General features: G+C 35.5%; 1 protein-coding gene across 1 annotated transcript; it reads right to left on the reverse strand.

Annotated features, from left to right (window-relative positions):
• Positions 1-3,696: 3,696 nt before the first annotated feature.
• Positions 3,697-9,820, reverse strand: LOC138319963 (chitin deacetylase 1-like). Its single transcript, XM_069263070.1, has 6 exons — positions 9,398-9,820; positions 9,190-9,288; positions 8,056-8,205; positions 7,411-7,525; positions 5,504-5,627; positions 3,697-4,007 (listed from the first exon to the last, which is right to left on the reverse strand). Exons 1-6 carry the CDS (start codon positions 9,798-9,800, stop codon positions 3,912-3,914), a joined length of 987 nt encoding a protein of 328 aa, XP_069119171.1. The 5' UTR covers positions 9,801-9,820; the 3' UTR covers positions 3,697-3,911.
• Between the last annotated feature and the right edge of the window lie 4,613 nt (positions 9,821-14,433).

Raw genomic sequence — 14,433 nt, forward strand, 5'->3', positions numbered from 1 at the left:
TAATCAGAGGCACAGTCTGTCAGACAGCAGAGGTGACAAGAAGCTATGGAGCCATCAAATGTGTGTTAACAAGGTTATTCAGGCGAGACAAATCCTGCAAAGAGTAAGTATTGGTATATTCTAAATATTAAAAAAAAAAACCACTTATATAGGTGATTTGTTGAATAACACACATTTTGGGAATTAAATGGGGAATTTTTACGTTTACGGAGGGATAGCTCTGGTTTGAGATAAAGGGGTCATATTCAATAAACAATGATCCAGTTTTGGATAGAATTATCGGTGCGGGATGACAGAATTTCACATGTTAATAGTAAACGGATGTATGTGACCAATGACATTTGTATCTATCACAAGGTGTCAGAGAGGCATGTAGGTTGGGAAAAATGGCTAGAATTTCAACAAATTCATCTCAAATTTAAAAACAATTGTATGGTAAAATCATATGGAAATTGCCAGATCATAGCGGCAGCCGAAATCGCTTAATCGTCATATACTTAATAAGTAGTAAGAACAACCGTAAAAGCATACATTTTTATGACATTTCTTTTCATTTATATTTTCAGTAAAACAACGAAACTGGTGTGTAGTAAGTATGAAGTTTATTTTGAAGTTTATTTACACAATTGAATAATTCATATTTCTGACATAGTTATCACACATTATACATGTATTGGCCTTCGACTAATTAAATCGACGAGGGACAATTTGCGCATTCGCAGTGATTACTTTATTATACAAATGCGTTAACATCGTACAGAAAATTGACATACAAATAACTATGCAGGGAGACGTATAGATATCTTTATGATGAGACAAAAGACGGATAATGTATCATTATGTTATTTCCAGTAACCCTACCCACCACGGTTACGATGCCACCACCGACCACCACAGATCCTGTAGCTGCCATGGACTGTTCTGTGGACACCTTCTTCGCCGATAGTAACGATCCGACCCAGTACTATCAGTGCCAGGGAAGTACTCCGACACTCTTCAAGTGTCCCGTCCTATCTAACTCTGACACGGGAGCCACGGCCGTGCAGGTGTGGGACCAGTACACGCGCTCATGTATGATCACACCCGAAGGTGAGTAAAGTATTAACTAAGTTATCCCAGAACCACTCCTGTATGATCACACCCGAAGGTGAGTACAGTATTAACTAAGGTATCACAGAACCGTTCATGTATGATCACACCCGAAGGTGAGTAGAGTATTGCTAAGATATCCCAGAACCACTTCTGTATGATCACACCCGAAGGTGAGTAGAGTATCAACTAAATATCCAGATCACCAGAACACTCGAAGTGAGTAAGTATCACTAGATCCAGACCACTGTATGATCACACCCGAAGTTGAGTAGAGTATCAACTCAGGTATTCCAGAACCACTTCTGTATGATCGCACCTTAAGGTGAGAGAAGTATCAACTAAAACATCTCAGAATCACTCCTGTTTAATCACACCCAATAGATCCCTATTTTTAGGAAAACAGATGTAACTGTTACAGACGGCCAGGCGATGGGCCTCGGCCATTCATTGATGATATTAAGTATTTCTTCTCGTGTTTTAATATCTTGGTAATCGGACGATAACTTGTTCTGTGTGGCCAGACTGGTTGTGATGATGTCCTGTTAAATGTTTTCGATGTTTCGATGAGATAGCGCTGTAAGGTAGACAATCGTGTGTGTGTGCTGCAGCCTCTCCGAACGATCACATTTACCCATTTATTCAGGTCGTATCGATCTCTGTTCAGTACCACATCTGTTGGTGTGACGTCATACGAATCTACATCTATTACAGCTGACGTCACATGTGTACAGCCGGATGGGAGGCAGAAACACCCGTTCTACTGTAATATGTACATAGAATGTAAAAATAACGTTCCTTCCAAGATACGTTGTCATGCGAATTTCGGATACAACGATACCCGTAAAGACTGCGTTATAAATAACTGCGATACCCTCTAAACACAAGGTAATTCACTTGTTTTGCTATAATGTTTTAACAATATTTTATTGTTTTCCATGGAAAGCACGACCAATTAAGTCGAATAGCTGAAAAAAGTTGAGTTATGAAGCTTTTAGCTTGGTAATGAAGTGTGTTACCGTTTGGAAGGTTTGACCAAGAGTAACCGGTTCATACTTTGTATTTATAATAATTTTCAAGCATATTTATCATTACTAGTTCTCTATTTGTATACTTTCATTTTTGTGCTACAATAAACGTAAAAATTGTGCGTTTGCCTCACTAAGATACACATGTATATTAAATACTCAAACATAGTCATGGTAACAATGTCATTTCTTCAATTATTATTTCAGGTTAAAATGTTGATCACTGAAGATGAAATGAGTATGACGACCAGGGCTTGTTCTAGACAGTAACCTATATTTATATATAGATCTGATGACCTATATCTATATATAGATATGATGACCTTTATGTATATATAGATCTGATGACCTATTTCATGAGATACTATATCTATAAATATATTACATCTTTTTCGTATCCTATACCTATATATAGATGTAATGTCATACTCTAGAGAATTTCCTTTATCTTTATATAGGCTTTATGTTCTAAAGGCTATTTTCTATCTATATATAGATATTCCATCCTTTTTAGATGGCCAGGTCTGATAGCTGTAGTAGCTAACTGATGACTCCTCAGAGATATTGAGCCTGTGTTTAATGTTTTATGATATAATATTCATGAACCTGATAGATTTATCGTAACATCATCATTGCCATATTCTAAGCCAGTTTGTAAGATATGACGTTGATTTATTGGAGAAATTCCATTAAACACATTATTTTTTAAGTAAATTATCATATTTTCATTATGAATGAAAAGATATTCAGTAAAATTTGCAGCAAGAAAAGGACCAAAATTAGGATCGCAAATTCACTCGGCAATTTTACTTTGACAAGGTAATTTACTTCGAAAAAATAATGTGTTATTAGCATGTATTCATTGCGGGTTAAAACCAACCAACATTTTATTCGGATAACTTTCATTTCCCTTTTAGTTGATCGAGTAGATCCATAACTTTGTGGATGAAGTTTTAATATTGATAACCAATGTTTGCCTTGTGTCACGTACTGAATATCTACATTCATGATAAATAAAGATATAATTGATTTTCGCCGCCTATCAATTCTATTTTTGCATTGTTAGTTTCGATTTTGACAAATTAAGACTGTGAGTTTGTTTTCATAAAGGCATAGATTAAATTTAAGATTTTTTAGTTGCTAATTAAAAATCGCTGTAGAACAAATAAAATAAACTTAACAAGTATTGTTTTATCGTTGTTTTTGAAGATAAGAAAAAACATCTAAAGTAAGGTTATTAATTAACGAGAAACATAATGTATAGATATTATTCTAAATAAAGACACAATTAACTAGTGATATACAAATATACTTACCTTTGTATTGGTAACTACAGAACAGGTAACTACAGAACAAACGCTACTGATTTGTTTTATAGCTTAACCTAATAGCACAATGTCGTATCTTGACCTTTCTTCAAGGTTCTTCATAAATTATCAATAAGCTCGCAATGTTATATCACAAGTTTTTACCGACATTCAGTTTTCTCCCTTTGGCTAGTTAACTTTTTATTTTCTTTCTCGAATGTATTCTAAATGGTTTACTCTGGCGCAGTTAATAAATACTAGATGCCGATTACTAGTTGTAATGACTTGTTTTATTATTTAATTGAACAAAACTAATTCTCTGTTCTGAGTGCTAAAAATATTTGATTTAATTTGACATTAAAAACATTTTTATACTGGATACATGAATATTATAAAAACTATATTTCCTTCAGCACGGAGGTATTCCGTCTTAATGTTCCCGACCGACGAAGGTTCCACTTCTACCAGTTTAACATTGTTGGTGGGATCAACACTTCCAAGGCTCAAACTGTGTGATATTCTGTATTGAAGTTGGATGCTGGACCCACTGTAGGGCTTGTGTCTGTGTGACAACCCACACATCCTGTGTAAAAAGATATGTAAAAGTACACAAATTATGTCAACGTTCTTCGCCTAGTCACAAAAATGACACTATACATAAAACATGAGCCACTCGTCCTGTTCAAAATATGCAGAAACTGTTACTACACCATAAACAAAATAAAATCAACCTAATATAATAGTTTCATAAACGTTTTGAGAGTATTGTTAACGGTAGCGAAAACAAAAATCTCAAAAAATTTCGATAACAAATCAATAGAGTATACATGGTCAGTGCCTTAAAATATAAGCTGTATTTTGGCAAGAGATAAGAAAGACAAAAGTGGCGAACATTTTTTTTCTTTCTGACCCGGGCCAAAATACAGTTTAAAATTAAAGACCATGAATATGTATAATTTTTATCCTGCAACATTCACACAGTGAAGCTGAAAGATGTCAGCATTGTTGCATTTGTCCGTCTTTCAAGTAGTGTTTCACTTTGGAAGTAGGTCGTCGAATCGGCGACCGTGCTGATATTCTAGAATACAGTGGTTTTCCGTCAGTGCTGAATACTGCAAAACTATATGTGGTAGATGTATTCCGACAATACCAATGCTGGTTGTAGGATAAATACCATTCTTAAACAGAAAAAGTCGATCGAATTAAGGAAACACAATTTCAATAGCAAAATACTTTTAAATTATACATGCAACAGCAAGAGAATAAAATACGACTCTCGGGAAGAATAAAGACATTTTGTCAAAAATATCCTTGTTGTTTTTCATATGTAATTCTTTTATCAAAGAGTAAAGCCATTTTTGTTAATTAAGTTATATGTGCCGTTTTTTTTTGTACTCACGAATCAATTTTAACAATCGAGTATTTAATATTTTATTCACCACCAAAAAATACCACTATTTTGAGGGATTAACTTTACAAGCACAAATAAGAGCTGAAAATGATTTTTGCAGTACATGTGCAGAAAAAATAAGTATATACTGTACCGCAGGTATTTTCTATCTAAACACACATAATACATACAAAAAGAAGAGTTTTATAATGCATAGATAATATGATGTAACTAAGGTTTGTTTATAAGGCTTTATCTGTCCATTTGAATAATTTTACACAGCTTAATTCATCAAAGCTGATGATTCTCAATAGAAAACTATAAAACATGTCAGCGGCCATTTGTGGCACGTATAACTTTAGGTACTATTCTCAATATTTTAGGGGTTTATGTAGTCATATACAAAAACAGAAGAATATTCTTCATAGATGCGAAGCGTACGTACTTTTACTTACTTTTACAATTATTCTGACGCATTGATATCTTAGGATTCAAATCCGTCGCGAAACCGTTTTGTATACATTGTATATGACCTCATAATACTCGACGTAAGATTATTTCGGTCTATGGAAAAATAACCTCAAATTTCTAACCAATAGAAAAGATGTATGTAACAAATGAAATGAAATTATTAAAAAAAATGTCCCTGTTGTGTATCCTATATACTTAGTTGATCAAAGACTACTTACTTTATAATTTGTGATGTATGTTAGAAAATCAATTAGGCCATCCCTTTTGTAGTCCGTCTTTATCCACGCAGGGGAGATAACTATGGTATACGGAGCCCTGTCTCCAAGGTAATGGTCTAAGAACCTGTCGATAAAAGTTAAGTGGTGTGATATAAATGTAAAATTAACTTGACTACTGGAAACGTACTTATTTTAGGGCTGTCAATTTTTTGCGCGAATATGAAAAACGAAAATTGTGATTTTATATCCGCGGCTAAAAATTGTCGCAAATTTGTTGTCCAACACCAGAAATACCTTTTATAAAATTAAGGCCTATACTGGAACTAGCGCCTCAAAGACAGCGTTAAACAGCTCTAAAGTAAAACTTCCGCTAAAACAAGAATGTCTACAGTATTCGTACTGAAGTTTCTTATCTATTAAATCAACTGATTGATACTTATCAATGAAAACCATCTTCGTTCCCAATCCTTGTAAAAAATTCTTGAATCGTCCCAGTTTCATTTCAGTTGAAATTGCAAAAGTCTGACTCCTTACGAATCCGATTCTGGTCAATCCTTACCGTTGACGGATGCATTGCGTTCGAGATTACATTCCATTTTATCAGCACTATCACAGTCTTTGTCGCCGTCAATGTTAAACATAACCATGGCCACACTCTATTCCAGTATCGTCCTCGTGTGTCTAAAAAACCTTATGACCAGCTTGTGACAGCCGCCCGGTCCCGATCTACTTGGCTGGGGACATATATCTGATCAACGTCATATATAGTGGACTATCTTGTGTGACACTGTTAGTTTGATGTCATCTAACGTTGAAGGTCATTTAAAGTTCGTCCCTATTATCTCCCATCCTCGATACTCCGGGGGTTACTAACACTCTCGTAATATCCACCCCTGGACTAAACAAAAGCGTACCAGAAGGCTCTGAGTGCGACAACAGATGAGATAGGAGTTTGGTCCTTTGATGTGAAACAAAATATTCGAATAACTGTACGCCGTATGGCGTTGTATTGGGTGTTTCTTACTGTAATATTAAGAGGTCTTTGTAGGCCTGTGATTGGTCAGTTTTCTCCTGAAAATAATATGTATTCAGTTTTCCCATTACATAACACAGGAGTGGACAGTACGACCTTGACAATAACCTCTAGAATATCGAGAATGTATACTTCCTTGACATTCACTATCACCTGAAATCTGACAACCCTAGTTCCTACATTATGCATTACCAAATCCACATTCCTCTCTTCATTACAACGACAGTATCTCCTCTGGTTAGCTGCCAGTTACCCCCCCCCCCCCTTGTTCTCATCCCTTCTCTGTATTCATCACCAACGTCGCCAAGCAGTCATTTTAACAACAAGACAAGATAAAGACCATCAAATTCTTCAATAAACATTTTAAAAAGATGCCTTCCACTAATTATGCATTGAATCTAAAGACAAGACACCGCCAAATGTTACCACAATAATAACGACATATTGGAATAAAAGAAGACAATGAACTACTGATGATGATCTGTGATGGACAGGGTACATTAATGTCATTACTATAAAACAAGAAGAAATCTTAGTCATTGTCATAGAAGATATTCACAAAATCCGTTTGGAGACGGTGAGTAACGTCATCAAAAAACTATTTCTAGGGTGATTCAGTGACTGTTGCCAGTTATTGTACTCTACTCCGTTGTGAAGTAAATGACGAATGCATATATTCACTACCAAATATATACGACGGTATTCCGGTATCTGAGAGAAACGTTCAGCCTTACCAGGAACCATTAATAACGTATGAGTGAGCCCTTGGACAACAGTGATGCTTTGTTATAGGACAGCTTTAATAGGACTGTTAGTACTACTATCCCTGACACTAGGGCTAGCTGTTCAAACATAACAAGTCTGATTTACTTACGCCTCATGTAAGATGTCGAATGCTTGTCTCCCTGTCTTGACATTCCCACAAGCGTCCGGTATAGCACATCGGCTACCCTCAAAGTTATAGGAGGCTAGCATAAACTGCCATCGACCTATACAATAGGTTTATTTAAATAATAAGGTGTGAAGGTAAATAATCTTAAAGATTAGACAATTATCATTTTATTAGACATGGCAACAGTGGAAACAACACATGCATCACATCTACTGTTTAGATAATGTGCCGTGACAACAGTCAAACAAATTACGTAAGGGTTGACTTGAATAATTTTTTATGCTATGGAGACGTAATCAGAAGAAAAAAACTACATATAACGACATATTGATATATTAAAAATCCTTATGATTTAATCTACCATTGTAGATAGTTCTTAAACATTCCAAATTCATTCGAGGACCCTTTTTTCAATTGAATCATTACGCCTTTATTTCAGCCAATCAGAAGCGACGTTACTAAGGGCATCGTCAGTTATCCACGCCATGTACTGATGAAGTAATTTTGTAAGCCAACGGAAATACCCATTACTAGCAAAATTGAATTATTATTGAATTGGAATGAAAAAAATATCCCAAACATTCCCTCTTTTCTGAGATAATTCACCTCACTAAAACATACACTAACCAGGGAAGGCCCTTTCCACTGCTTGGCCGTTGTCACACTTAAACATGCCATACTCATGGTCGTAGGTAAACGGCCATTTCAATGTACCGGGGGTCACCAGGGTAGACGTCAGACAGCTCGAGTCATACAGCATACCATTGGTCTCCATACCTGTATCAGACATATTGTTATGTTATGTGATTCTAGAAGAGGATGGCGTTCGAAGAAAGTGGGAGAATATAGGGCTTAGTTTTAAGCGGGATAGGCAAGTCTAGAATATTCTCGTTATCCTCCTCAATACCACTACGTTGTCTTTGTTGCAAAGGGAGACCTTTTCCATTTTTTTATATAGAAAGATGCAACGTCGATCGGTATGATTTCATAAGATTTTTATTTAAAATAAGGATATGGTACAGGGATTTGAGAACTAGTGACAGTTTGCTTATATTTGGAACTATTCTAGTGTTCATAGATCATGAACCGGAAAGGTACGAGAAGCAGTATTTTTCCATGCCGTGTTTATATTTCTTTTGACGAGAAAGTTGAAACACAAGAAGATGATCAACAGTTACCAAAACTCATACAACTATTCCAAAATCATTGTGAGCCATGCAAGAACTAACCATACTTCACATAAACGTTTTAGGGTCTAGATAACTAGTCGGTAAAATCATAACCTTACTAAGTACTATGAAATGAGTTGTTAGGTTTTGGTAATTGGCGGTGGCACATTATGAATGTGTAAGATCTTCGCATTAATCTAATTGGCTGACAGGAACAGAAAATTGTTCCCTTTTTCTGAAGCCAGAGACAAATAAAAAAGGGTATGCAAATGTTCCGTCGTCAATTTTCAAAAGCCGATTGAAGAGACTTTGGTGTCAGGTTTGTTGAAGCGAGGGTGTTACACTATTGTGAAGCATGAAAACAACATACAATTGTTTCATGCCAGAACAGTCAATACTCTTTTGTATTGGGACCAACCAGATGAATTCCACTGCATGTAGAATATGATGAAGAGTGGATAATATGTTTTTAACCAATTTATTATCTACACCTAAAAAAACGTCTAAAATGATGTATGGAAACAATAATAGACCCTGATATATAATACTATAATTCAGATTAATGTAAGACATAATTTCGGGTGCCTATTACCTGTCAGCTCGTCTGTCCCGCCAAACGAGAGTTGTGGCGCTCGAACACCTTTAATGCTGCCTGGAGGTAGACCAATAGCATCCAGCCTTCTGTCCATATCTGTCGGTAAAACATATATAACATATACCATACACTAGGTGGCGTTCAAAACAAAGCAATATGTGAAGTCCCTTGGATCACCTCCCTTGACAGTAATAAGAAAACTTACCCCTGATCATATCGGTCCAGCCGTTGGCACTAGTGGGTGATGTCCCATTAAGTGACTGTACCCCGATTTCGTGGCCCCGGTTGGCATAACTGGCCACAATACTGTAATCGGTCTCAGTGTCGTCGATGAAAAATGTGGTACGAATGGGACAATTGTTAGGATTTTGAAAATTTAACAGCACATCGTACAGAGGTTCTAACGAGGAGTTGAGACCACCGACGAAGGTAAGGAGGACAGTTTGAGGCGTAAGGAATGGAGATAGATATCCGGGAATACTCCGGTCAGAGAAACAGCGACAAGCTGGCAGGACGCATGCGTCGTTACACGACTGCTGAGCCTGGACAAGGCGGATGGCGGACACATACACGGAGAATGTATACCACACAAATATAAAGCCATGCATGTTGTGACGTCAGGTAACGACCTAGAAATTCTTGACAAGGTCAGCAATATAGATAAGCTTTTATCAGGCCACTTATTACGTTACGGAATTGGTTTGTTTGGCTTCAAATTATATCACTTGTATTTAAAATGATTGAATATAAGAAAAAAAAACCTTTAGTGTGAGTATGGATATTGCGAATATGTTTAAGTTATGGGGGACTGTTGTATGTTCATGTTGTGTCTCTTTGTGATAAAATGAATTGTGTGAACATAATAGTGTTACTCTCTCAATGAATCAGTCTGTCGGGAATACCCAGCCAGATCACATGGTTATAACAGCCGCGAACGTGTTGGTCCAGCGCGGTAGATATAGAGAAAACTATTGTGGTCGAACTGATATACAGATATTTCCATCCAACATTGACACAATATATTTACATTTTACCCCTCATTATGACTAATGTATACTCCGATCATCTGATGATCGCTGGAGGACATTATGTTGTTTGTTTGGTGGATTGTACGGTGTTGAAGTAATCTTGGAAGGATACTGTTAAGACCAAGATGCTTCAAATATTTTTTTTCCGATTCAATCGCTGGTCCAAACCTTTGACATTGTTTGACGCATGTGCATTGCTAACCTGGCCTTGGTTGATATTGATTATTAGGATATTATTTCATTCTTCTCAGATTTGCTATATAAAGATGTTTTAATGGTTATACGTTCGACTTACAGGAATGGCCAATGCGCTTGTTGTCTGTGCTCTTTTGAATTTCATTTTTACTTTAAAAAAAAATCAAAAAAATCATAACTATGACAAGGGTTTTGTTTTTGACTTGATTGCACCAGACATGTCACGCTTTCTACATTTTTGGAGACTCACTGTAAGAAACACTCCGACGACGATGTGTTTTTACAATGCAGATCAACTAAGGCATTTTGTTGTCTGTAGGCCACCATCTCTTCTGCAATGATATCGTTGTTAACTACTTGTTTTTGCCCCTGTTTAAGATTCCTAGTATTTGTATTTGGATTCTTTTCTGGACGCGTGATTTACGATTTCAGTAGCCGTTTATGCGTGGCAAAGACCTTAGTCCGTTACTTTGGAATCATTTAGTTGATTTCTACTCCTGTATTTCTCATTGTGTCTTGGAACGGTTACCGAGAAAGTGTTTAGATACATGAAGTTACTTTCTAGTGTGATATTACGGTCTAGTACGGTCCTGTATGATATTACTGTTAAAAACCCCATTTATTATGTTGGAGTAAGGATACTTTGGTACGCCGCTGTGTCCGTCCATCCGTCCCGTCAAATGTCAACCTAGGTCAATGCTAGTTAAGGCGATTTGTCATGTACCAAAATTATCTGCGGTAAAATAAGGCAAATAACTAAAACAATTTAATACGAAAATCATTGACTTTGCTATTGCGTAATTCATACCAATACATTGCAGCTGAAAGCAATTCAGTTCTTAATAAGCCTCAACATTTGGTATGAACTGTTTCATAAATCTTGTCTCCAGACCCTTTTATGTTTATACCCCATTAACCTCAACATACCATTATTTAATCCTTAAATATCCACATTTCTAGTTCCACTACGTACCCTAGCCTTACTAGCTACAGTTGGTACACCAGAACTTGTTATTTGACAATGTAATAATATCGACAGGCTGTTCACAAACAATTAATTATGATCAAGGTCATTCATATTATCAAACTTGGTAGTCCTTTATCTGGGCATATATAACAGGTCCAATATCATATCTCTAGGCCTTTCATAACTTTCAAAGAAGCAGTTTGAATATTTTTAAAAAGGTTTTTTGGTCCATGTAGTCAAGGTAACAAACTTGGTAATCCTTTGTCACAGGCCTAATACCAGACCTCTAGACTTTCCATATCATTTAAAGAAGTCATTTCAAGATATTAGGTTTTTGGCCAGTGAGATCAGGTCAAGATCATTCATATTAACAAAATTGGTAGCCATTTGTCTCAGTATGATATATGCCCAATAATAGGTCTCTAGGTCTTCCGTAAATTGAGAAGATTTTAATGGATTTTTTTTTTTTCTCGAAAAATTGCACTTTGGAGCTTTAATTCTTATTTCTATCCGGATGTTTTACAGAATAGTGTTACATTAGTAGTTCATTGTTCTGTGTTATTCTACATAGTACATCCAAAAATGAAAGAAATCATCAAGTTAACGAGGTAATAACTTAAGTTTAAAACCGGAAGTGAGGTCCCAAAATCAATGCTGCTATCACACCTTCAACTCATGCCATACAATGTGGTATTTCTACATCTCTTACCAGTTGGAGATCCTTTGTATAAAACGTTTGATGCAGAAGAAGAATAAAAAACCAGATAAAAAGCCCTAGTAATTCCAGCATAACCGGCAGTTGTTATATCATTATCATAACGCATGATAATCATGTTACATGTTTAAATTAAAATGACAAGAAATGGAATTGTAATTATTCAACTTTATACAGATTACATTTTATATACTTTAGTAAATAACTTCGCTCTCGGATCAGAATACCAGGGAATCGCGATCGCTAGAGAAAGGATTATTATGATTCATAATATGCAGGGAAGGGGGAGGGGGTACCTGGGTTTGGCTGGGAATATAATATGGTACCGACTGTGAAATGATGGACGTTGGCTAACAGACTCTATATATGTCCATATTATATGACATATTACTCGGATTATATGTTGTGAATGATAAAGTACATTTTAGATCCAAAAACCTATTAGTTATTTATATTCATGTTGTCATTTAGATGTTTTTTCCAGCAGGATTTCAAAGTCTTTCGTGGTTTCTGCGTGAACGACCGATTCATTCTAGACATAAACAACCACATTCATCATTACTGTTGTTAGTGGATATTGGTGTCTTTAGTGCATTTTTTAAATATTGTTTTATCATCTTAACTATCACTGATTTATATTTCACTTAATTCAGATTTTTGTACTATGTTACATGTGTAGATGCAATGCTTTTTGCTGTTATACATTTATATGTAATGATTCAAACATGTATTTAGTCGATACTTTTTCCTTTTGAGACTGTTTGTTGATACACTTCAATCAAGGTATTGGGTTAAGTGATTAACAGATTATCATGTCCCTGGGATACACTAAGATTATAACAAATTCTCATGTCCCTGTGATATACACTTATGCTATACATATATACCTAGTTATCAGGCCCCTGTGATAGGGACGGGACATATTTTATTCTTAGACTAATATCTATCAGGTCTATTAGGGATTTTTTGTATGATGAGAGTCCTCCTGTGTGGGGACAATATAAATCGGGGAGTTGGCCCTATGGCCAGGGCACCCCAACCTGCTCCTATCATAAAACAGATGTGCATATATATTTGTTGCTATGCCATAAAGATATCTATACATCTTTTCCCAGCTGGGGTGGGGATAAAATATGTGTACTGTTCACATATCTATATATCAGGTCCATGTTAAAATGTGTTTGTTAAATGGGCTATGGTCAATTAGGAAAGTAATTTTAGAACGTGAAGAAAATGCGGAATATCCTAATAAAAATCAACACCCTACGATCAGTAGATGAACCTAATGTAGGAGGGCTAATATTTATATATCGTAACAGTCAATTCAAATATCCGGTCAACACGCAGTCCCTATGAAAAACAACGTGATATAACAATAACCTAAATTAGCTGGAGAACATGTTCTTATATATACATGTATATCAAATTGTAATTCGTGTTGAAATATAGAAAGTCTAAGAATAAAAGTGTTGGAATTTAATACAAATAAGCGACATTCTTTTCGTAGTTAACTCAAAGCTACTTGCTTTACACCATTACCACCACTGAAAAGTTTAAGCTTCTAATTTTACTTCAAGATAAATACATATAGATGAAAAAATGAATTGCGTACGGAAAATATTCCGCACCACTATGTCCTATATGGAATGAAGTACTGTACTGATTGCGGATGCACCAAAAGCAAAATAATTGTATACAATTTGTATGTTAATTAGACATATATATATACATGATTAAAGACTAATTTCTGTTTAAATGATGAGTATCTTTAATTCTCTGTCGGCTGTGGAACGTCTTTAAAAAACAGTATTACTTATCCTGCTTGAATTTTTTTCTTTTTTTTTATCTGTTTGACATGATTTGTATATCTTTTAAAAAATATGAATTTCTGTTGATTGCTAATTATTTTTCATGTCATTTAATTAGTTTAGATTCTTTTGAAATTTTATTTCATTTTAGAGATTTTAAAGAATCAAAGTTAAAAAAAAACCCGTGTGCTTTCGCTTTTGAACATTAATGTTTTGAAAGTTTCCTATCTTACATTTTATTTCTCTTCCTATATTTTAAGTTTACACTGTCAGCCCAGTGTCCTTATACTGCCCTATCGTCGCACCTGTCCGTTAATATAATACCTGTAATTACTTATATCACCTGTCAGTATTTAAACAACGCAGCGCTTCCAAAGTCATTTTTTCGGCCAGACAGGATAACGACCATTTCGCTAGAGCAATTAGTGACCATTGTTGAAAGAGTGTTTTTTAAATAACAGCCCCACACGACGTTACAATGATCGCTGGTGTCTGTTAATGTTGTGACGTAACACTAGTCATCCGAAG

This window comes from Argopecten irradians, chromosome 3, assembly GCF_041381155.1.
Source record: "Argopecten irradians isolate NY chromosome 3, Ai_NY, whole genome shotgun sequence".
In the NCBI taxonomy this organism is placed as follows: Eukaryota; Metazoa; Mollusca; class Bivalvia; order Pectinida; family Pectinidae; genus Argopecten; species Argopecten irradians.